We start from the raw sequence: 25,036 nt of genomic DNA, 5'->3' as shown, positions 1-25,036 counted from the left end.
TCCTGCCGGGAGCAAGTCCCACTACAGAGCAGAGCGAGAGAAAGCATAGCGCTAAATTCCCTTACTCTCTCTTTTCTTCAGCCACACCTCAATCACCTGTTCCTGAATCTTAGGAATAGAGATACAGAGAATGAGTAAATTTTAAGGGCGCTAGTAACGGAAGGAGATAAGACTGTTAGGTGGGGAGGATTATATAAATAAAAATGACTGGCTGATGTACTCGCTTAACTCTTGGAAGATTTAAATTAGGGTCCTCACTTTGGGAGTGGGGCATTGTTAATGATATTTGTAAATTATTTGTATTTTTTAGGCTGAGTAACAAAGGGTCAAGGTTGTCCTTTTTATCACCCAAAGTCCTATCCTCCATCTCTTATTACTCAAGTTTTAGTCTCTTGGAGAGCACTCCAAGTAGGAAAGAGAAATAATCTCTCCTCAGCTCCTTGCTCTCCTCATCTTCTACTTCCCTATCCCAACTCATCCCCTTTCTCAAATACGCGCGCGAGAGCGCGCGAGCGCGCACACACACACACACGGGCGTAGGGTAAGAGCCACGAGAGGTTCTGCACACTTGGTGGAGAAGACTGAATTCAGAGTGAGCGGATGCCCCCGAAAGCAGGCTCTGTCCCTTTAAATGGGTTGTAGCAGTGGGGGAGGGGAACTGGCCGGAGCTGGCATTGTCCAGTTTGAACTGAGCACCGGAAGTGAAGGGGCAGGGCCAGGGCCGTGCACTGAGCCCCGGGCCATTGTCCATCTCCGACCAGGGCACTAGCCACCCCCCCCGGCCAACCCCCTTTATCTTCTAGAAGGGGAGGCTACGTCTTCAAATGAGGAGATCCCCTACTCCAGTCCCCCCACCAACCTCGGTATGGGGAAGGGAGCGCACTTTAGGATGGGACTCTGAAAAGAGGAGGTTCTAGGAACCTGAGTGTCAGGGTAGTGGAGTAAATGCCTCCACCCACCTAACCACCTAGTTCCTCTCCCAGCAACGGATAAGAGATGGGAATGGGGGATGAAGGCAGTTGGCGGTAAGAGGAACACACTTCAAGCCTCTTAGGGTTCCTTCTGTTCTCTCAGGGAGCTCCACGTGGGGTCAGTTTTAGACACATATGTGGAAGGAGACAAGGAAGGATTCTGTATGCAAAGTCAATTAGGAGAGCTTTGAGAGATCCAAAAAAACTCAGTCGGAAACTCAGGGAGGTACAGATTCAGTTAGTCAGAGACAGACTTTTGAGAGGCAGCGCCTAGGTCAGGACTGGAGATCAGCCCTGCTGGGTCTCCAGCCTCCCGTCTGCTTCCCCATCCTAGGCTTCCTAGTGTCCTGAACTCCAGGTCTATCTAAGCACAAGGAGGTGGGGGGTGAGAGCGGGTCAGCGCCGAGCTGCCAGGTCAGTTCGGAGGCCTGAAGGGGAAGGGAGGGGGAGGGGCGCTCAAGGGCTGGAGGAGGGGGAGGGCTCATCCATTTCTCCCTTGACAGGTGGTTTGTGTCTCTGATTGGCCAGCTCTGCCAGGCTCACACCTCCCTCCCCCAACTCTCTGGAATGTATAATTATCAGCACGGGGGGTGGGGGTGGTGTGTGAGTGTGTGTGGGAGCAGTCACGTGGCTTTAAAACTACCCCCCCACAGGCCCCCCCCACATGTATGCTGCTTTGGGGACCCCCACTGAGTCCTTAAAGTGCAGGATCCCAAATTCCCGGGTACTCAAGACTTCTAGGGCTGACGGCCCCCATCTCCAGATGTGTGTGTGGGGAGGGGGTGTCAAGCCTCAAGGTTCTGAGAAGGGATACCCCAGAGGTGTCAGAGACCGCAGCGGTGGGGGAGGGCCAGAGCTGGAGCCGGAGGGAAAGGGAGGGGAAAGAAGAGGGAGGGGAGGGGAGGGGGGCTGCCCGCGGGGGGTTGGGTCATTGTCTTTTAGAATTTGGGAGCCTTTGAAAAGCCGTGGGCCCTCCCACCGCTATTGTGCTGGGGAAGATGTAGCAGCCTCTTCTTCGAGCCACCCCTTTGCCTTCGGACTTCTCTGGGGCCAGCAGCCGCCGGACCAGGGGCCCGGGGCCGCGGGCTCAGCCGACTACCATGGGCTCTGTGTCAAACCAGCAGTTTGCAGGTTCGACCTCGGGACTTACTAGGGACACCTTGGGCTGCAGGGACGCCTAGAAGCCACATAAAAGGGAGGAGGGGAATTGTCCCCCAGACTAGCCGAAGGACCCTAAGTCTGTGCGGCCTCCAGCTTCAGGGGGCCACCTCTGGAGCAAGGAACCCTGGTGTCCCAGAGGCGTGCAAGCCGAGGCTACGGGGGCGGAGGGAGAGAAGAGGAGGGGCCTGTCCGGCCGTCTGTCCCCGGGCAACGTGTTGTGGGAAGATGAGCAAAACTTTCGGGGCACCACTGGCCTCAGTGTAAGCTTGGGGAGCGCGGGAGGAGGCCGGGACAGGTATTTTCTCGTCGGCTGCTTGGTAGCTGCAGCCTCCTGGGTGTCCACTCACGGGCTAGACACTCGGGTCTCCCTGCCGGGTCTCTGATAGGGTCCTCCAGTTCCGTGGCCCCCCACCCCCAGCTGAGCGCCCTCCCAATCTCCAGGTGGCTGCGCCAAGGCGCCGGAGGAGGCGCCGGAGGACGCGGCCCGGGCAGCCGAGGAGCCGCAGCTGCTGCACGGTGCCGGCATCTGTAAGTGGTTCAACGTGCGCATGGGTTTCGGCTTCCTGTCCATGACCGCCCGTGCCGGGGTCGCACTCGACCCCCCGGTGGATGTATTTGTGCACCAGGTGAGACCGAATCTGGTAACTTTGCCTGGGTAAGGGGATATTGGCGGGCGCATCCAAGGGTGGGCGAAAGGATTCGGCTGTTGCATTGAGGAATATCAAGGGCCCTCATTGTGCGTTCCCATGTTTGCCGTGGCACCCCAGTTCCAAATCCCCGTTAACTTCAACAGAACAAGAGTTGGGGGCAGAGCCGATTATCAGCACCCCCATCGCCTTCCAGGAACCCACTGGCTTACCACGTGTCTGTTACCTCTTTCCCCTGGGCAGGGGGCAGGGAGGTGACCCCATGTGGCAGAACTAAGGTTGTATTGTGCTTGCCGGTGGGGGGAGGGCGAGGAGGCCGGCCAGGGAAGCACATGCCCGGCCGGAACACAGCCCTGACCATCCGCGCCTTTCACTAACCAGTGAATTGAGCTTCTCGCCTGGAGAGAGGGAGGGAAACCACTCTGGGATCCAACGGGGTAAAGCTGAAAAGTTAGCAGGGTCTCTTCACCCAGGTGGTCACCCAAAACTCAACCTCTGAGGCCTGGGTGAATTTGGCAGATCCTTAAAAGAATTTGGGGGCTTGAAAACTCCCCAAGAGGACAACTCTCAGGCACACAGTTGACCAGCTGGGCTTTAGTTGTCCATTTCCTATCAGGAAAGAAAACTCAAGGAGTCCAGGCCTTAGATTTCTGGGCCAGGCTGGGAGGGAGTTAGGTCGCAACCCCAAGTTCTCAGTTAAAGCAAGGCAGCACAGTGGGGGTGAAATTCAGTGTCGCAGGGCAGGGGGTGGAGGGAGGCTAGCTCCTGGACCTGTTCTCCTCAGCTTGGCATTTATGGCCCCAAACAGCCATTGACTACTGTCCTAACAGTCCCAGCCTCAAACAAGGAACCAGAGACTTCAGGTTTCCCTCCTCCTCCTTGGCCACCCTTTCCTGAATATCTTATAAGCGTTTCTGGGGTCCTGGAACACCAGCCACACAAAACAACCATGTAAAGGAAGTTGTGGCATGTGTTCCCTCCACCTTTAGAGGTTTGGAGTAGGACCTAAGAAGAAATTGCTAATCCCAGACCCAGTAGGCTGACACCCAGGCCGGGCATGGAGGGGTTACTTCGGGGAGGTTGGCTTTAGGAGCTGTGGGGGAGGGGAAAGGAGGATGTGGGGATTAAGGGTTGGAGCCTGAGGGATGGTATTCTGGAGGGGGAGGGGTGGAGAAGGGAGATGCTGGGTGGACTGGTTGGAGGCGGCAAGGAAGTCTCTGAGCATGGCCCTCAGTGAGGACACAGAATAGGGGGAACAGGAGAGATAGAGGATGCAGGGAGATAGGGATCCACCAGTTAGTGTTGGGGTCACTGGGCTACCAGTACATCTGCCAGAAAGGTCTGCAGCAGGATGCTTGGCTACCACCTTGCTTCGCCCAATCCCCTCCTTTACCTCCTTCCCATCAGACAACTAAATCTGGCTGGTGGCTTTCACCCCCTCTCTGTCTCATTTACATATGTGAATGATAACCCACAGGAAGTAATTGTGGCAGAAAGAAGGGAATTGGCCTCTTTAGATCTATTAAATCACTTTATTACAGGAACCAGCTTTGAATGGCCCTCCTCAGCAGGGTGGTCAGCTCCCCTACTCTCCCATTTATCTGATCACAAAGAGATTAAAATCTCTCCTGGCCTGGAGACAGCTTCCCCAACTTTGGAAGGTTTGGAATAAGTCAGACCCAACATTTTCTTGCCTTCCTTCCAAAGGTTGCTAAATAGGAAAGGCAGAGGGGAATGTAGTCCCTCTGGGGTTCTTTGGTGATATCCAACTCCCAAGGAAGGGTTTCCTGAGCAAATGAATCTGTGCCTCAGCCCACCTACTATTAGGATCTAAAGCAGCTGGGAAATACTGGATGGCATAAAGGAAAGGAGGATCTTCAGGTCTGGGGAGTGGAGCCCACACTACACTGTTCCAGATGGGTTAGCTAGGAGATAATCTGGACTTCGGGGTCTTGGAATGTCCAGGGACATTCCACAGTTGAATAAGTTATCAGGAGAAAGTTGAGCTGGGATAAGGAATCAAGAGTTTGTCTCCCTAACACCCTCACCAACAGTCACAGAGGACAATGGTGGAAATTCTCTGAGCCTTACCTGGCAGCTCTGTCTTTAGACAGCGTGCTGCTGGGACTTAGGTTGATCCTCAACCCTTATTGCAGCGATTAGACTAGTGATTCCAGCTCTTGCACTCGAGAAATTTGAAATATCTCCCTGGGGATCTAATGTAGAAGAATTAAGTAGATGTAGGACAACCCTTAAAAATTGTCCTGGGGGAGGAGAGTGTGCCCAAAGTTGGCAAGAGAGTAAGACATTTCTCTTTAACAAGAAAACCTCCCCTTTGGCTGCTGCTGGTGAGCACCTTGGAGTTGCTGTGTCGGTGGTGAGAAGGATAATTGTCCTAAGACAATATCTGCCAGGGGAGGGGATCAGGGATCCCCTTTCCTAAGGAAAGAAGAAAGAGGGAGAAAGCAATTAAACATTTTCTTCCCTTCCAAGGTTGTGGCTATTTGGTTCCCAACACACTGTTCACTACTCTTATGCTCCATGTCAAACACTCAGTGTCCCACCCCAGCAATGGATAAATGGGAAAGAAAACCCATCCTTAGCCTTAAAGAAATGAGTAAATAAAACCCATAAAGCAAAGAGACTATAACAACCCTTTCACTCAACCACAGGTCTTAAGCTAGAACTCTCTCCTTGTCCCTGAATTTGGAGGAATTTAAGAATCATAATAATGGCAGGTGGCCAGCTCTTAAACCAAGGTTCCTTAACCTCAGCATTATTGACATTTTGAGCTGGGTAATTTCTCATTATGGGCATCTCTCAGTTGTGACATCCTAAAACATCTCCAGACATTGCCAAATGCCTTTGGGGAGGCAAAATCACCCCTAGTTAAGAAACACCAAAAGCTGGAGCAAGAAAGAGCTAACTATCCTGTTTTCCTGAGATTCACCAAGAATTCTGAATTCTCCATGGCCATTTTATGAGTTTTGACTTATCTCATGTTTCCTGTGGCTCAACTCCCAACCCCCCAAGATTTGTAGAATTTTAAAATGAGGAAATGAGTCCCTGCTTTCTCCCACAGCTCCTTAGAACCTAGATCTGTTTAAAATGGCTTTCTGGCTAAAATGCTGTCATAGAAGGTTTGGAGGTGAAAGAAGGGCCCAAATTTGACCAAGGGACCAAGCTGGAGTTAGGAGAAGAAACTTCCATTATTGAGAAACTGCTGAAGCCACGTGGCCTGCTTTTTCTAAGAAGGATGAGTCGGGGTGGTGAGAGCAAACTCAGGCCAGTCTAGATTAGGACTCGGGTTTGGGGGCAGGGAGAATGTAAAGGGATCTTTCCCACCTGGTTTATAACCTTATCAGTGCCTCTGATTGCCAGCCTTAGGTTTAGTTATTGATGTCCTCGTCTCATCCCCTCCCCTAAATAACCTATAAGTTCTTTGAAGAGAGTGACCAGCAGTCTGGTTAGTTTTCTAGTACACACTTGGTGGGCTGAATAAATGAATATGGAGAACTAAGGGGCCCCTGAGGAATCTGGAGTACACTAACAGTTGGGGGTCCTTGTCAGCAGAAGTCTTCCTCCAGACAAAACGACTGGAGATAAAGAGGAAATGTTAACTGATAGTTGCTCTCTTTCTGGACTAGTGTCTGAATAGGGCCTGGTGCTCAGTAGAAACACCACGGAAGTTTGTAGAGTGAATGTCAGTGGATCACAGTTGTGCTGCAGATAGGATATTGAAGCCACAGGTTTGGCAGTCATTCATCAGTTATTTCATTTCTATCTTAAGGAAAGTTTTTTTTTTTTTTAATGAGTGAATTCTTTTAGGAAGTTGGTAGAGAAGCTGAGTTAGTTTGAGCATTATGGCCTCTTCTTGGGTCCTTCCCTTTCTGAAGAGACATGCTTTCTAGATAATGTCTCAAGTAAAGGCTGTGCCACCATCCTGAGCAAAGCTTCTACTGTGAGAAACTTTGGTGACACTACTGCTTGCCATATAAGTGGTTTTCAGTGACTTTCCCCAGGGCAATGTTTCTGGAACCTTCCTAGTCAAACTGTCGTACTCCTCAGCCTATTGGAATTCAGTGTTTTTTTTTTTTTTTTTTTTGAAAAACAGCCCTAGGCGAATCACCCCTCCCTTCTTCCTGCAGGCATGAGTAGCAATTACTATCAGTGTTAAATCTGGGAGGTCAAAGGAGGTGGGGAAAAAGGACAAAACTTTCTAGAATAGAACGTAATTAGTTAGTACAGATGAATTTTAAATTATCTCAGATTGGAGTTACTTAATTCAAACCGGAAAGGAGAGTAAATGGCTTTTGTCAACAGAGCAGAAAAACTGGGTTTCTGGCTTAAAACTCCAGGGTCCTTTCTTCACTCTTTGGGTGGGTGGGGTGAGGAGTGAACACCCCAACTTTATAGGGACCTACCCTGAGGTGGCTCATCATTAGAGTTCAGCCGCCTTGCAACTCCATCTTCCTAAGGACAGAGAAGAGCTGTGAAGATCAGCGAATACTTGTGCTCACAGTTGAGAACCAGGCAGCTCCTTCCTCTCCTGCTCCTGGCTTCCTCTGGCTGCCTTTGTGCTGACAGGCTGATGAGCAGCACCATCTGGTGGAGAAGTCCAGGCAGGAGCTGGTGGTCCTGACTGTGTCTTAGCAAAGGTGATGGGGGAGTTGTCTGCTGGTAGCCTTTGGTTCTAGACAGATCTCTTTCCCCACCCTTCCTGACACACACTATAAAAATAAACTGTTTCTGGCAGAACCGGTTGGTTTCCTAGCCCTTACCAAACCCCACCTTCAGGTATAAAGCTTAGGTTGGACTGTGAGGACATCTTGGGACTAAGTCATTAAAATTACTTTCATCTATTCATCAGCTGCATTTTACTTTTTAAATGTAGCTATTCAAAAGTTGTAAAATGTCTGTGCATCTTGCGTCTTACTGCATAGTGTTGGACATAGTCAGGCTAGTTGAAATCAGCCTGGTGCTCTCACACTATGAATTTGGGCAAGGGCTTAACCACTCTGCCTCCATGACCTCAGCTGTAACACAGGAGTCACAATAAGGCCTACTTCACAGGCTCGGTGTGAGGTGTTACAACATGTATAGTGCTTAAAACACTGCTTCTTAGCCTATAGTAAGCATTAATAAATATTAGCAGTTTTGAATACACTTAGATTAGTCTACAAATGTTTGTGCACTGCTAGGCACCTAGAACTGGGGGTGTAGACATGCACTAGGTAGTCCCGAGCTGGAATGGCCCTGGCTATTAAAAGACAAAAACCCAGGCTTCAATCCTTGTGAACAAAGGGAGTGCCCTGAAATCCTGACTATCACTTATTGTCAGAAGGAGCAATGTGACTAAATATGGGCAATGTTAGATCTAGATGGTTAAGATTAAGTCTGATCCCTTGCTCTTACAAATGATTCTATAACCAGAACTTATCCAAATTTCATAGAACAAGTTGAGGGGAACTCAGGTTTTTGTGGGCTTTTTACTGAACATTCCCTGAGTCACCCTTTTCCATCTCTAAACTTATATAAGCCGAAGTTGATGCTGGGATGGGGTACTTGATGTGGGGGAAGATTAGATTAGGCAGTGGTGAGGTCTTAGGAAAGCAGAAGACCCGAGTCCTTCCCTGCCTCCCTGCCAACAAAAAAAAGGGTAAAGAAATGCCTCCTGTAACTGTATTCCGCTACCTTCCCTTCTTGCCCCCTACAGGCTGCCCACCTTCCTACTTCCTATCTTGAACAAATGGGGGAAGGAAGTTCAGAGGCCTGCCTCCCTCTCACCTTTAATATAATTTATCTGAATAAGTAACCCTATTTCAGGTCCCTGAGTAAAAGATTTGACTGAAGGCAACAGAGGGGAGGGTGAATCCTGTTTAGTTCTATCCCTGGAAGGGTGGGAGTGCAGGTCAGAAGGAAAGATGGCTGCTGGTGGTGACTGGCAGAACTGCAAGCTTGACTAGGGAAGAAAGGTGTCTGTATCCATGTCTCTTACCGTGACCATAACCCCAACGTGGAGAGGAAGGAAGGAACTGATGAATGTGGTGAGTGTAGGGTGGGGGGAGTCGGGGGGGATCTGCAGCCTCTGGAACTCTAGGAATCTGACCACCAGAACCAACCAGTGTCAACTCTTTGTTTCCCAGGGCTGGGCTCTATTGGGGGAGCTCAAGCCTTGCCCCTCCCCCTTAGGTCTTTTCTTTTTTGGAGGGGATGGAGGGGGGCGGGGTTTGGGCCCTGCTTTGTGTGTGGTTGGGGGTGGGGTGGGGGTGGTAGCAAGAATTTCAGGCTCCTTTCTGATGCAGGCCCTGTGAGGCAGGCTCAGTGGGACTGCACGCTGATTACCTATCTGATAAGAGAGGAATTCAAAGTATGTGTTTTAGAAAGGGGCGGGGTAGGGGGGCTGGGAGCCACCCTTGGAGACCACCAGTCTAAATCTTGACTGGTCATGGTGAGGTGCCTGCAGGGTGTTTTGTTTTGTTTTGCTTTGTTTTCTTTTACTCTTTGAAAATCTTGAGCAGATCTCCAATTCTCCAGTGATCCAGTGAGTGGGTGAGCGGAGAGAACTAGTCAATTACATATGTCCCCATTTATATTATCCTCTTGTTCTTACAGTAAGCCTGGGAGGTGTAGATGGAGGAAAGTGTTGTCCTCGGTAAACTGGAGATCAAAGGGGATATTTTTCTGAGTTTCCACTGCTAGTTAAGTGATAAACACTAGAGTTAAAATTCCAAGTCTCTTGACACTTTTTTCTCACTGTTACCCCACCCTCATCCAGTCTGAAGAGGTTGATGGTAATTGCCACTCAAGATTTATGTGTGGCAGGCTATGTGTTAACTACTTTTCATGCATAAAACCTCACAGCACCACCATAAAATCAGTATTTACTCCATTTTGTAGGTTAGCACATATAGCAGGGAGAGGCTGTCAGACTCCAAATTCTTGCTCTTAATCACTTATCTGCCTTCTAAATCAGAGGGAGAACTGGGAGTGTTCCAGCCTAAGAGCCCACCAGGTAAATGAGAGAAGCTGGGTTTGCCTGGGTCAAGAATGCTCTTGGTCTGGCTCCTCCAGCACCTCCTGACTCACTGGCTTGTTCCGGCTCAATAAGACAAGTCAGATTTAACATCAAATTCAGGGTGGTTATTATGCAACCATGAGGGGGAATGAGCCTTTCAGCTTTCTGCAATGTTTTTATTTTCTGCTTTAATTCTCTACCCCTTCCCCAACATCAAGATTGGTAGGGAAAGTCACCACATCCCTTGTTGTTCCTGTGGGAGTAAGAGAGGAAAGGATCCCTAACCTTCAGGATATTTCATTGATGGAATTGGTGGACAAAAGCTACAGATGATAATACATGAAATATTTGCTGAGCATATATTCTTGATGTTTTCTTGCCCACATATTCTTCATTAAAACCTCAGGTAGACAGCTACTGTTAAACCATTCTCTGAAGGATCTAAGGCCCAGAGGTGGGTGAGTGACCAAGGTCACACCTGAAGCCAAAAATTGGTAGAACCAGCGTTTTGTTAACCAGGATGTATCTGACACCTGACCTGAGCCTTTGCTCTTAACCGGTTACCTCAATGGAAGTTTTGTCTTAAGTAATATCATCTAAATTAAAACAAAGATGTAGAGGACTGAGGAATTGGGGAACCCATCTGGTTAAAGAGCATGTTTCACCTAAGTCCCAGTTTGAAATATCCACCGCCTCCACCCCTTCAACCCCCAATAGCATAAATTGCCTCGAGCCAGGACTAGATGCACCTTGATCCCTCCTGCTTCTGAATGTCATTTTCTATGATGACCACACCTTGCTGACATATTTGACACACTCTGGATGTTTTGGAAGTCATCTATAATGAAGTCTGTTCTGGGCAGGGTCTGGGAGAGGCCCTCACTCCACTAATGTGTTGATGCAGTTAGTAGCAGCGTGAAATGGGCTACGAACTGTTAAGTCGGAACCCTGGGTTCTTCTGAACCTGGTTTTACCACTCAACTAGCTCTGTGAATAACTTTTTTTTTTTAATTTTGGTTTAAACCTGCAGTGTTTTAGTGAGATCAAGCCACACATTATTCGAAATCTTTTCCTTTAACAATATTTGGTCATCTTCCCAAGTTAAATAATTAAAATTTACCTCCTTGTTCATTAATTCATCCAAAATCTGCTAGGCATGATTTAGGTATCAACACAGCAGTGAGCAAAAACAGGGACCTGACATTCTTTTTAACGGCTGCATGGTATTTTTGTCTTCTCGTGTTTTTTGAACCAGTAAGATATTGAACATGTGTCATGCTAAGTCCTCCTGTAAATTATCTACTTATATTCTGTTCTGTGATTCTTTTTTCTTACTAATTTAAAGTAGCTTTTTGTAGTTTTGTCAGCTTAATTATGTCTTAAAATTAAAAACTGTCTCAGTTTTTTCCTCTTAATATTTAGATATAGCTCTGAAATTTATTTTGCGTACATATGATATAAAGTGTAGGATTCTGGTTTCATTTCCAAGTGAATAACTGGTTTTATCAATAGTATTTATGAAGTTGTTTTCCTCACCTGTTGACTTCTCTGCTTATTCTTGAATCTCCCGGTAGACTTTCATTCTAATCTACTGATCTGTCTGCTTCGGTCAGTGTCTTTTTCCTTCAACTTTCAGCAACATTATTTTGATATAATTTCAAGCCTGGGAAAGGGTTGCAAGAATAGTACAAAAACTCCCATATAACCTTTACCCAAATTCATCAGTTCTTAACATTTTGTCCCATTTGCTTTACTATTTTTCTTTGTACAGATAAACTTAGACATCAAGCACCTTTATCTCTAAATATTTCAGCATGTGTTTTCTGAAACAGGGCCATTCTCTTATCTAATCTCAGTACAAAGATCAAAATCAGGGAATTTAACATTGACACATTTATCTACATTTCATATGCAAATTTTATCAGTTGTCCTAGTGTTCTTTTCCTGTTTCAGAATCCAGTCCTGAATCATGCTTTTTTTAATTGTTCAGTTTCTTTACTTCTTTGGGGTTTGTCTTTCATGACTGACTTTTTTGAAGTGTATAGGCCTGTTACTTTATATTTTACAATTTTACATTTGTTGATTTCATACAAATGCTATGTTTAAGAATTTCCCTTCTGTTCTACTTAGAACTTTAAATGAGACCAGCTACAAAAAATGTTATGGCATCTGTTTAGAGATTGTTCTTAATTGTGGTGACTCTTTGAGTCACAGTGTCTTTACTGATGAAATGGAAGTGTTATACACTTGTTCTTTCAACCTTAGAGGAGTATGTGTATGCAGTTTTTTGTTTTGGGTGTAATAATAGAGACTATCATTAAAATGTACCATGTTTCCCTCCTCCAGAGTAAGCTTCACATGGAGGGCTTCCGGAGCCTGAAGGAGGGTGAGGCTGTGGAGTTCACCTTTAAGAAGTCTGCCAAGGGCCTGGAATCTATCCGAGTCACCGGTCCTGGTGGGGTGTTCTGTATTGGGAGTGAGAGGCGGCCCAAAGGGAAGAACATGCAGAAGCGCAGATCAAAGGGAGACAGGTATGGACTGGAAGGTGGCTTCAGTGGGTCTGTAGGGACATGCTGAGGATAAGGAGAGCTCTCCCAATCTTGCCCCTTTCTTGGACCAGACTGCCAAAGATAAAATAAAGCCTGGTCCCTGGGCAACATCTAGATGGTTGGGGAACCTGCTGTAGATGTGGGCAGTGAAGAGGGGGCAGTATGTGAGGAGGGTACTTCATGACCTGGCTCTTTTACTTGACAAGTAATTTTGTTGTTCTGTGAGTTCTAACCTCAATTGCTAAATGGGAATCGTGACACTAATCTCACATGATTATTTTAGAACTAAAGGAGACCATAGATGTGTAAGTGGTGGGGACAGGGTGGTGTATCTATACACGTTTCTTCTTCACCAAGTCTCCAAATGGTTGATTGGTTTGATCTTAGAATGTTCTAGTTGATGTGAATCTGAAGATCTCATCTGGACAATATTAGATTTGGAAAGGACTTAGGTATCTAGTCATATTCCTCCTTTTGTAAGTGGGAAAACGGTCTCCAGGAAGGGAAGGGGTATAGTAACAACCTGGACCAGAACCCAGGTGTCCTCACTCAGAAGAAGGCCTCTGGCTTCTTCTCACTCTCTCAACTTTACCATCTTGCTTGGTACTAGGTGCTACAACTGTGGAGGTCTAGACCATCATGCCAAGGAATGCAAACTGCCACCCCAGCCCAAGAAGTGCCACTTCTGCCAGAGTATCAACCATATGGTGGCCTCGTGTCCATTGAAGGCCCAGCAAGCTCCCAGCTCACAGGGAAAGCCAGCCTACTTTCGGGAGGAGGAAGAAGAGATCCATAGCTCTGCCATGCTGCCAGAGGCCCAGAATTGAGCCACAGTGGGTGGGAGCTATCCTTTTGAGATCAGGAAGTTTTGAGGAGCAGGCATCAATCGGCAGAGTGGAGAAAGTGGGGGCAGGGTGGGTAGGGGGCAGCTAACACTGCCATGTATCTCAGGCCGGGGTCCACAGCATCACCCCCTCTTCCCTCTTGGTGGGGGGAAGGGGTGAGGCAAAGGAACTCCAATTATGCTCTATCCAAATGCATGTGAGGGCTTTAGGGGTAACCCCTCCCTGCATGATAGTTATCTGAGTCTCCACCCCAAGAATCTCCAGCTTTTGAAAGCAGCCTGGATATAGGGAAGTTGTTTCACTCTTAAAGAAGGATATGGAATAATATTTCCCATGCCAGAGTGAAAAGATTCAGCATGAGACAAGATTGATGGACCCAGCCCACAAGCCACTACATTCTGTGGGAGGGAATATCTCAGGGGTAAGGCAGGGTTTTCCACATTTTGTCTCTTCATAACCCACTCTTCGGATGGCGTGCTGAGAACTGTCCCAAGCAGTGGGTTGTGATGATAGGCAAAAGGGGTGGTTGAGGTAACAGCTGCAGACCTGCTGCTTCAAAGCTCACTCCCACCCCATTCTGGGCCAATACAATTTTATTTATTTGCTCCCTTGGATGACTATACCTTGGGTCCCACTTTCTCCAGGATGCCAACTGCACTAGTTGTGTGCGAATGACGTATCTTGTGCATTTTAACTTTTTTTCGTAATATAAATATTCTGGTTTTGTATTTTTGTGTATTTTAATCTAAGGCCCTCATTCCTGCACTGTGTTCTCAGGTACGTGAGCAATCTCAGGGATAAGTTGGCAGCAGCTCCGGGTCTGCACAGCAGGATATTTTTTGTTGCTGTATCACCAGAGAGAACAACTATATGGAGTGTATAGCCTATTGAACTACCTCATTTTGCCAATTAGAGCTGGCTTTTCTGCCATAGTGTCCTCTTGAAACCCCTCCATCTTCAATGTTTCATGGGAGACTAAGTTTTAACTGGGTTGCCTCATGATTTGGTCTCCTTGTACTGAAAGATTGGAAATTGGTCTGAACAGGAAAACGTGATGCACAGAGGTTAGGAGAGGCTAGGCCAAGTAAAAGGTGCAGAGAGGGGAAGCCAAGATTAGGCAAAGGTCATCTGTATATGTGATAAAAGATTCCTGTTCCAGACCTCTAATCCCACGGCATGTTACTCAATTTACATACCAGATCCATCCTTCACTGGATTGGGCTAGGCCTACCATGCACAACAGGGTGTATGTGTGTGTTTTGGGGGAAAAAAATGTGAGTTGGTAAGGATAGGTTTTAAGAACGGTACCTCTGTACCCATCTTGAGCTGCCCAGGGATGGATATATGAAGCAAAGACAAAATCCTTAACCTTTAACAATTTTGGGCTTTTCCTCTTTGGCTTCCACAGAGACCATCAGTGATGGCTTCTTTGTGATTCCCAGAGCCAGTGTTCTGCCCTGCTGCAGCGATGATTAGTGTCATGGTAACTAAAGGAGAAAAGGGGGTTTCGTTTACATGCTGTGAGATCACTGCAAACCTACCTCACTGTGTTGTAACGGGGCAAATGCAATAGAACGCATTGGGTGATGTGTGTCTGATCCTGGGTTCTTGTCTCCCCCAATTGCTGCCCCCTCCTAGTTATTGTATTTGTCTGGGCTTTGTAGGACTTCACAAGTAGCTGATTTGGTGATTGCTAGGTGGCCTAGTTTGTGTAAATATAATATGTGGTCTTCTCCATGTTCTTTGGGGTTTTATTGTTTACAAACTTCTTTTTATATTGAGAAAAATAGCCAAAGCATCTTTGACAAAAGGTTCTGCACCAGGCAAAAAGATCTGAAACATAAGCTTGGGGGCCCCTCTTCTTGAAGTAGGGGTCTTGAAGCACACTTTCTTTTGTGTTCCCCTTCCTCTATTTCCTCTTTTGAACAAGATCTCCTGTCCTAAAAATTAGATTCCTACCCCTTCCTCTATTTCCCCCTTCACCACATCCCCCAGAAAATTGCCCATATGCCTATACATTTAATTTGTGGGGTGTCTGCAATTCTTGAATGATCTGTGCAAAAATCCTGAAGAAGCTAAAAACTGTCCATCCCTTGTTCCCAATCTTCTGAGTCAAGACCGTTCCTTGATGTGATTCATGCCAAACAAACATACTGCTGTCTTTAGAATGGATTAAACCTACTTTAATCTCTAATCCTAGGGTAGAGAGAAGCAGTGAGGGGGCTTTCCATGTAGAAAGTGGGGTCGGGAGACCAAGAAAGGGAAGATGAATGTATATCCAAGTCACTCAGGAACTTTTATGCAGGTGCAAGAAACTTATGTCAAAGTGGCCACAAGATTGTTTAATAGGAGACGGACGAATGTAACTCCATGTTTACTGCTAGAAACCAAAGCTTTGTGTGAAATCTTAAATTTATGGGGAGGGAGGGAGGGTAGGAAAGCATATACCTGTCTGTTCTTTCCCTCGCCCATTCCCCTCATTCCTGAACTGTGGGAGACTAAGCCCCCTGGGCTTTGGCGACCCCATCTGGGGAGTGTTTATTTGATGGTTGATTTTGCTGTGCCAGGTACTTCCTTTCCCATTTGCTATCATTTTGTAACACATATGCTGACCCTTTTCCCCTTCCCTTCTCTTTCCCTGGGAAAATACAATGAATAAAGACATTGGTACTGAAACTGTCATCTCCTTGTTTGATATTTAGGGTGCTCTCCTCCCCCCATTATTCCCACCTTCTTGGATTGGGACTCAGAAGTTACAGAAGAACCATTAAGTTTCCTATTCAGCCATTTTGTCAGGAGTGAATTTTGAAAGTTTAGTTCTTTTAGTACCTCATTACAGTGGATTTTTGTTTCTAGTTAAGGCCTCTTGTCCTTTCCTTGGAAGCTGCCACATTCAAGAGGGGATTAAAGGCTTGGCATGCATAAGAATGGGGTTGCCTGTGCCACTGGCTGGGATGAAAGGATGGGGCCATAGTTTGGGGCATGAGACCCTAATAATACTTTGTCCCCTGCTCTTCAAAGCTCTTTACAAATCTTAATTAATTAACCCCGTGCAGCAACCCAGGGAAGGAAATATGTGGAACTGGGGAAATTGAGGCCAGTGGAGGTACACTGACTAGCTATAAACACATGTTAACATTTTGTTTGAACCCAAGTTTGCTAGCCTTCTAATGAACATTCATTGTATTTTTAAACACCTAGCTCCCCCTAAGGGAAGGAGGGTTTAAAAAAGACTTAATTGGAGGCATACCAATTGTTACACAAGGGGCAACGAAACATTAACAGAACAAGGCCAAGTTTCATACATCATTCCAAGGACTTCATACTAAAAGTCAAAGCTGACCAAGGAAGCTGCTAAAAGTAGCAAACTAATACTGGGCTTCAGTAAATGGTTTTCCTGCAAAATTGAAGTTATCAGCTAGGCAGAAACTTACCCAGATGCAAAGCAGAAAGGATGGAAAAGCTTAAGGCTATTCGTGGGTGGGTTACTCACCTCCAGAGGGCTTTCTCTGACGGTTTACTCTGTTAAAAGTAGCCCTTTCATCAGAAAGTGGAAAACCCAATGAATTGCGGGTCACCACAGCAGTATCTCTTCTTTGCCTTGTTTCCTTGATGAGGCTGCAACCCAAAGTAAGAAACTACAAGAAGGTTCTTTGAAAATGGCAATTATATTTCTTAATGTTGAGAAAACTAAACTCCCAATTTCTTTTGCGACTCAAATTCCTACAACCCTTTTCCTTAAAGGTCTGGTACAGAACGAATGCCTCTGATTTTTCTGTCAGGTCTTCCTGATATTTTAGAAGTCATTCTTAAGAGTTCTTTCTGGCCTTAACCCTTTTGAGTTCTTTGGGTATGTCCTGAGAATGCAAATCCTAAAATCTTGAGTGCTTTAAATCAACACAAAATACTGATATTAAATGCCTCTGTGAGACTGACTAGGGCTAAGAAATTAGCTAACGATTAAATCCTCTAAATAAAACAAAACAGTATAAAACCAGAATTTTTAAGACTTGCTCCAGAGTGCTAAAGCCAGTTCTTCGGCCTTCTGGCTAGGAGACGCCCCCCTACCCCTTTTCTCAACACTCCTAAACTGCCACCAGCAGCTGAGAGAAATCCCTGCATTTCTGAGGGGTTCCCCGAACTCTTGCCCTGTAACCTAACACGCCTGACGGTCTACAGACTTCTTGGCTCTCCCAGGTGGTCTGGACACCGCCTTCCCCTGCCGGGTCCCCAGCACGTGGCCCAGAGCCCTGACGCCCGCCACACCCAGTCACATGCTTTCCCCTTGGTCTCTTCTCCGCCCCGCCCCAACCCGGGAAAGCGAACCGCCCAGAATGCTTGCGCCACTCTGGCGCGCCACCCTCTGAGCGCGCAGGCGCAAACCCGGCCCTGCCCATTTGGTGAGGGGGCGTGTCACGGCGCCCAACGATGACGTGTTCTTCCAGCGCCACGTCGTGAAGAAGTGTCGGCGCACTGGAGCGGTTGGAAGGTGCTGGAGGAGCCTGTCAAGGTGCTGGGTTCAAGGTGTGAACCAGGAGGAGAGAGATGACTGAGCTAGCGGCAGCTGTGAGAGAGACAAAGGGGACAGTGGAAGAGACAAGTGAGGGAGTAAATAATTGAGAGACCTCTGAGGTAGGAGGTAACGGGTGCGACAACTGAAGGGGTTAGTGACCCGGAGCGCCGAAATGGGTGAAGATAGAGAAGGAAGAAGCGGTGAAGGATCAGGATGTAGGCACTACGATATGGCAGGAAGCCAGCTTAGATGTTCAGAAAAAGGCATTGCATATACTGAGGGAAAGGGGGTGGGAGCGGGGTCCACCAAGTAAGCAGAACCAAGGCATGGCCTCTGCCCTAAAGATCCCATTGGCTTATAAACTATGGGAAGTGAAAGACTAGAGGCTTAGACCATTGTCTTTGGATTCGAATGCTGGCTGCTCCCTACAGTTTTGGTGAATCTCTGCAAGTCAGCCATCGTTTGCAGGCCCTGGTGACCTCTAATTCTCTTTCTTGTTTATACAAGGTTGCCTGGCTGGTGTCTAATTGTCCTGTGCTTCTTCTGCTGGGGAAAGAACTATGTCATGGATCAAGGAAGGAGAGTTGTCATTTTGGGAGCGGTTCTGTGCCAACATCATAAAGGTGAGCAGTGACCCACAGCACCAGTTTGCCTTGGGTCAGTTGGGTAATCTGTCAAAACCTGTTATTAAGATTGAGTAACCTATGATGTTTACGGATTTGTGATAAACTTTAGCAGTGGAATCAAAGAGTCATAGAATTGCAGGTAAATTTCAGGTCTGCATTTCTGGCAGATTATTGTTCTAACTCTTAAATTTTCAGGAAGCCCAGAACCTCCTAATATCATTAGGCAGCATAGACTGTTAGATCTTCTTTATAGAGAACTGAAATTTGTTTCCCTAGAACTTTGATCTATTATTCTTAGTACTGTCCTCTAAGTTTAGATAAAATAATTCATCTTTAATGTGGCAGTAGAGCATAATGGTTAAGAATTTGGTTTTGGAGGCAAACATGAATGAAAGTCCTATCCTATCATTTATTAACCATGTGACTTTACATGGTAGTTTTGAGGGTTAAGTGAAACTACATAGAAAGCACTCAGCACAGTGTCTAGCAGTTCTTAATTACTATTACTGGGGCTGTCTTTCAACCATTTGAAGACTACAGTCACTCTGTTTACTACACTCCCTCTGGTTCCCCAGCTCTTCCTTCAGCTTTTTCTCTAGGAATGACAACAATGTTATATCCTGTTTATGAAAGGTTTGAGATTGGAGCCAGTCAGCTTGGTTTTATTTTTCAGCCACAGGCTGTCAAGCAGCGGGTAGCAGTAAATTTATGAGTCAGTAAGTCTTGTACACACACACACACACACACACACACACACACACACACACTCACACTCACTCACTCACTCACTCACACATAAATGCCAAGTAATCTCAGGCAGGCCAGGAAATGGAAATAATCTCAGGGAACCACTGCATCGTGTGTTGGGAAGAACAAGCTGCATGACTTGACTAGAATTTTTTTTTTTTAATGTCTACGTATAGGGGACAAAAATAGAAAATGTTAGAGAGGAGCGGGGGAAGCGGTCTATGAAGAGCCCCTCAAGTTGACAGAAAATAGGCTAAGGAGTGGTTTTGCTATGATACACAACAAAATGCTGCTCTAAGCCAGATAAGTTTTGTTTGCCCCAAAATGTCTTTTTTGTTTGTTTTGAAATGGCTCCTGACACTTGAATTTTTATAAAAATCCTGACTGGCTTGTCTTGTAAAGTAAGAGGATCCAGCAACATTAGGCCCTTATCCCTGTGTGGCAGGACTTGGATAAAACTGAGGAATGGATGCTTCTTTTATGTAAAGGATGTCCTCTACATTTGACTACACCCATCATTATCCTTCCTGTGCCTTCCATTTGGAGGCTAATGAAACCAAGGTGGTAGTTAAGGTGATATGCTTAAGAGGTGAGCTCTGAAGGAATACAGACCTCAGTTTGAATCCCCACTTTGCCTCTCCTTGGCTATGTGACTTATGCAAGTCACTTGACCTCTCTGAGCCTCAGTTTTTTCACCTGTAAAAATGAAAATAATATTAATCTTTGTATGATAAAAATCTAAGATGAAATGTAAAAAGCTCAGCATAGTACTTGACATGTAGTAAGTGCTCAATAAACATATAAATAAAAACAAATAAAAGTGCTTAATAACTATATATTGAGCTAGAAGTGCAAAATACCCAATTCCCTTCCTCAGGGCTTTTATCATATAGGTCAAGCCTATAAGCTTGGGGTATTGTCTCCCTTTCTCCCTGAAGAGCATGTGATATGTTCGTTTGTCTTCTTACTTCACAGGCAGGCCCAATGCCCAAACACATTGCATTTATAATGGATGGGAACCGTCGCTATGCCAAGAAGTGCCAAGTAGAACGGCAGGAGGGCCACTCACAGGGCTTCAACAAACTCGCTGAGGTAGGTTGGGCAGGAGAACCCCCGGTGAATGGTCTGTGGAGAATTGGATTATAGCTAGAAAACCAGGCCCTGTATTTGCTGAGGTTTGAGAGTGTTGTTTTTGGGGTTTTTTTTTTAATGGTTGTTTATCTGTTTTATTGCTTGTTTGCTAGCTATTGGTTTGATGTCAACATTAACAAAAAATTGAGTCATCCAGTGAATCATCACAAAAGATTAGAAGTAAGAACAAAATTGTCTTCTCTTACCACTGTAATCAACAGTTTATGTTTTTCTGTGCCTCATCCCAGTCCTTATATGTTGAACATCACTTAACATTTATAAAATTACATCTAGAGCTTTGATAACCTTATTTTTACTTGACATTTTGGCAAGCATTTTTCTAGGTTGATACATAGCCTTTTCAACTATGTTTTAATGGTTGTAGAATATTAGGTCCTGAGGATCTGGCATAGTTTGTTTAGCTGCTCCGCTATTGTTGGACATTATAAGTGGTACTATTTTAGAATTAATTCTTGAATGTGCCATTTTGAGAGCAATGGTAGAGGGTGACGACCCATCCTGAGGCTGAGGCATTTCTCAGGACACAGGCCTTTACTTCTTAAACTAAGAAAAGTGCCACATAAACCAGGTCATCACTCCAAGCAAAGGTCATCAACATTCTATGGTTTCAATACACACTGCAAATCGGGGAACATTAAATTTAACAGTAACAGTGAAATATGTCAATCTTCGTGAAACTAACTTTAACAAGAATGGAAATACAATCTGTAGCCCACAGATCTCAGCTTCCTGGCATAAGAGCACGGCCTGAATCCAGGACAGTGATCTTTTTTGCCTTGAGTGAGTGGCTGTAGGGTTCTCTCCTTCACTCTATGGAGGTCTTTAGTTTTGTTGACTTCACTTTCTCTTTCATTAATAAGAGGCAGGTTTTGCCTAGTGCTTAAGCTCTATAGTCATTCAGAGCTCATTGACACCCCTGTTCTACCATTTCCTGGCTCTATGACCTGCTGCAAATGACATACCTTTCCTTTGCCTCAGTTTCTTCCTCTGTAAAATGGGGAGATTATATGAAGATTAAACAAGATGGCACAAGGAAAAGTATGTGGCACAAGACCTGTCATAAAGGAAGTACTCAAAAAATTAAAGCTATTGTTATTTTAGCATATGTACTGACTGAAGTCAGTGGTGGGTTCCAACCCAGATGTATCCTCCAAGTTGGCTGCCTGGTAAGATCTGCAGGGCCCAAGCCTATTCGAGTGTCAGGTTCTCACTGGTTATTTTCCTAAGGTGGCAATGAATTGTTTGGGGTGTCTATCTGCTAAGGGATTAGAAAGGCAGCTCTTCAGCTTTGTTTCTTCAGTTCTGTTTGAATGTCTTCTATCCCCAACCTTTATCCTCCAGGCTCCCCATCTCAACAGTTATTTTCAGCTCTAGTTTGTTCTCTACCTTTAGTGATACTGGATTAGACCAGTACCAGAGAACCAAGTTTGAGTTTGAGTTTCACTTCTTTTTTCATTGAGGTATAATATCATACAGGGGAATGCACAGATTTTGGGTTTTGACAGTTACATTTCCATCTGTCTAGAAAGTTCCTCTGTTCCCCTTCCCAGTCAAACCCTGTCCTATCTCTTCCCCTCTCCAGACAACCACTGTTCTGATTTTTGTCACTATAGATGAGTTTTTGCTGTTCTAGAACTTCATATAATGGATCCATAAAGTAAAGCTGTGAACTTTTGACACATTTCTTTAGCTTTCTGAGCCTCAGTTTTATCATCTATAAAGTAGGCATGAAAACAATAATGCCTTTCTCAAGAGGTTGTCTGAAGAATTAAATGAAATAATATATGTGACCCTTTACAGACTTAAATACTGCACAGCTATGCAATTGTTGCTTTTATTCTTATAACTCATTGGTCTTTCAGTCTACTGGAATAATGATGTTATGCTGTGAGTAATAATACCTTGTGTTTTTATATTGTTCTTTAGCCACCTTCTGAGGGATGGATTGTGATCCCATTTTTACAGATAAGGAGACTTAGGCCCTGAGGTTAAATGATATGCCTGTAGTCACATAGCAAGTGCATGATAGAGTCAGGGACTATGACCTAGATCTTTACTCTCTCTGTGAAGAGTTCTTTCTAGTAAAACCACAACAGTATCAGCATGGTAGTACTCATTAAGTCCACATTATTCAGTTTCTCAAGTGGTGGCTTTTTGCTTATTTGTTTCATTATTCTGACAGAAGTATTGGTATTATCCTAGCTTTACCCATTTTGGGGAGGAGAAAAGTCTGTCTCTCACTGAATTGGGGCTGAGGCATCTCCCGTTCCCCTTCTTGCTCTTGCTTATACCCTAGCTCCTTGCCTTCTCCCTTCTCAGACTCTGCGTTGGTGTTTGAACCTGGGCGTCCTAGAGGTGACGGTCTACGCGTTCAGCATTGAGAACTTCAAACGCTCCAAGAGTGAGGTAGACGGGCTAATGGATCTGGCCCGGCAGAAGTTCAGCCGCTTGATGGAAGAACAGTAAGATGCTGTCAGAGGGGCGAGCGTGTTCTTCCACCACCTCCAGCCTTACCCTAACTCACTTCTCTGAGGTTCATTTAAGGGACTCTAACCCCTTCTACTGTTAGTCAGACCTCTTCAGTGGCAAATATGGCAAGCTAGTTTTTCTTTTCATTTTTCTTTCTTTTTTTTTAAGGGGGCATTTGTTTGAGAATATAGAAGTATTTCACAGAATTCAAGGACAAGTACAGCCAGCCTCAGGCAAAACTGAAGCCAGGAACTGAAATCAATTAGGTGGAGCCTCCTCATACATTTACTTCTCTCTGTGGACTAGCTTTGTCTCCTTCAAGAGAGCAGCCCAAACCAGAATGAACTAAAACCCTTAATTGGCCCACCTTAGATCAGATTTCTACCCTAGGACCAGTAAACTGTGACCAGAGGAATAGAGCAAGAGAAACTTCGAAAAACTCATTTTCTGCTCTGCAGTCATCCCTAAAAATCTACTGTGCTTCCCTGCATATTCACTTGGAAGGGACAGAATGATGCATAAGAGGTCTTGATGGGGACGAATCTTAGCTGTTACTAAGTTTAAGCTTAACTTAAGGTACAAAGCCAGAACGAGGATAGGGGAAGTTTGATGGAAATTGTTTGCTTCAAAGTATGGAATCTTCTTGAGTCAGGACTGCCCCAAAGTCTTCATTACAACCATTCTCTGCCCAGCTCCTCCCATGCCAGGATCAGGAAGATGAGAGAACAGAGATCTTAGAACTCTAGCAGAGCTGGGCCTAGACTAGTTCTGTTATTTCTGTCCCTGTGTGGGTCAGGGTCAGGGAAGCGTAGCCAGTCTTCTCTCTGTCCATATTAGGATGATGAGACTATGGGCCACAGACATTACTCCCTCCTGTGTGGCTCAGAGTTCACACTCAAGGGGTCGGGGATGGACATAATGGGGGCACATTCCACATATTCAAATTCTTCTGTACTTCACACTAATTTTACCTTTGTTAAGTGCTTATACTATGTGCCAGGCCCTGAGCCTAACATGTATTCTCATTTAACATTCACAATATCCTGTGAGAAAAATATTATTATCCCAATTGTAGAGAGGAGGAAAGTAAAAACTAGAGAAGTTTAGGTGTGTATCCTGGGTCACACAGCTGTCAGACAGACAGGATCTTTCTGACTCTAGAGCTGAGCTGGTGTCTACTATGCTGTACTCCAAGAGGCAGGAGGCAATCTTACAGTCCCTGAACAATCAAAATGCATGGCAACAGAGGTGCTACTGAGATTGTTCTAATCAAGTCAGTAGTAGAGAAAATGTTCTTAGGTTATGAAGTCCTGGACAGAGTGAGAAGAAACTTTAGTGGTGGTTTTCCAACAATGTGCCACAGAACCCCAGAGTTCTGAGGAATGGTCATGCAAAGAACCCAGAGGGAATAGGGTGTACAGTGCTGGTTTGCATTTATCTGTTTTATATATTGGGTTTCTGTTTAAGATTTGGTTTGAAGAAAGAGTTGTTTGGCTAGATGAAGTTTGGAAAACCACTGACCTAGTTCGGTTTCATCCATTGGAAAACTAACCCTGGTGAAGAGAAGAGAAAGACTTGCCCATGGTCACACAGCAAGCTAGTGGCCGAGTCAGGCTGTGAACCCAGGTCTCCTGGCTCCTCTCCAGGGTTTTTGAAGCTCCTTCTCTATAGACCTCACTCAAGTCCTGCGCCTGATGTCTAAAATAAACACTTTCATGTACTTTGTCTCACTTAACACAAGCCAGTGAGGATAGCATGGCAGGGATGGTTATCACTCCCAGTTACAAGGTAAGAGGAACTGAGGCCCAGAGAGGCTAAGTGAGTATTCAAGGTCAGCTAGTAAGCAGTGGCACTAGGGCTTGAAACTGGGTGTTCTCATTCAAATGTTGCCTTGATTAGAGTATCCGTTTGTCTACTATAACTCCAGTAGACTCTCAGACCTGATGATTAGATCTTGCTTCACCCTTGTGGTTGAGGGTTATAGTGTGGATGGGCTGCGAGTGCAGCCTTCAGCTCTGGATCAGGGTTCTCTAGGACCTGCCAGATGCCCCTGCCCCACAGTATACTTCTTGTTATGAAGCTCCCATTTTCAAAACATTAGTCGTTCAGTTTCTCCATAGCATTCCCAGGTGAGGGAAGCTGGCTGGGTAACAGTGAGTTCATGGTCACTGAGCAGAGTTTGAGAATTATTACATGGAGGCAGTGTAATGTTGAATTAAAAAGACAGGCCATGGAACCAGACTCCCTAGGTTCAGTTTCTGGCTTTCTACTCACCAGCTGTCTGAGTACAAAAGTAACCAATAATATAACTCCTGCCCTTGAGGAGTTTATTCACCTG

At 45.6% G+C, this 25,036-nt stretch overlaps 2 protein-coding genes across 6 annotated transcripts in view; both read left to right on the top strand.

Moving 5' to 3' along the window:
• Window positions 1–2,071: 2,071 nt before the first annotated feature.
• On the top strand, window positions 2,072–13,173 carry LIN28A (lin-28 homolog A). The gene is made up of 4 exons (XM_010948016.2): window positions 2,072–2,102; window positions 2,574–2,758; window positions 12,144–12,328; window positions 12,957–13,173. Exons 1-4 carry the CDS (start codon window positions 2,072–2,074, stop codon window positions 13,171–13,173), a joined length of 618 nt encoding a protein of 205 aa, XP_010946318.1.
• A 4,398-nt stretch (window positions 13,174–17,571) lies between these two features.
• The window catches only part of DHDDS (dehydrodolichyl diphosphate synthase subunit), a 28,046-nt gene continuing 20,581 nt past the window's right edge, over window positions 17,572–25,036 (top strand). For 2 of the 5 annotated variants that reach the window (XM_045511423.2, XM_010948015.3), the window contains exons 1-4: window positions 17,572–17,715; window positions 18,212–18,327; window positions 20,053–20,169; window positions 22,549–22,691. In XM_045511423.2, the coding sequence (XP_045367379.1) occupies window positions 18,265–18,327; window positions 20,053–20,169; window positions 22,549–22,691 (323 nt within the window). In that variant the 5' untranslated portion in view covers window positions 17,572–17,715; window positions 18,212–18,264. The other 3 variants (XM_045511420.2, XM_045511422.2, XM_045511421.2) reach the window with 3 other exon arrangements.

Source organism: Camelus bactrianus, chromosome 13 (assembly GCF_048773025.1).
Source record: "Camelus bactrianus isolate YW-2024 breed Bactrian camel chromosome 13, ASM4877302v1, whole genome shotgun sequence".
In the NCBI taxonomy this organism is placed as follows: domain Eukaryota; kingdom Metazoa; phylum Chordata; class Mammalia; order Artiodactyla; family Camelidae; genus Camelus; species Camelus bactrianus.
This window is presented reverse-complemented; position numbering and strand designations above follow the sequence as displayed.

Excerpts from the sequence above, each read along its gene's own strand:
- LIN28A (XM_010948016.2), top strand. The coding sequence starts at position 2,072 with ATGGGCTCTGTGTCAAACCAGCAGTTTGCAG. Across the intron at positions 2,103-2,573 it reads GTCAAACCAGCAGTTTGCAG|GTGGCTGCGCCAAGGCGCCG; the intron begins GTTCGACCTCGG and ends CCCAATCTCCAG. Across the intron at positions 2,759-12,143 it reads TGGATGTATTTGTGCACCAG|AGTAAGCTTCACATGGAGGG; the intron begins GTGAGACCGAAT and ends TCCCTCCTCCAG.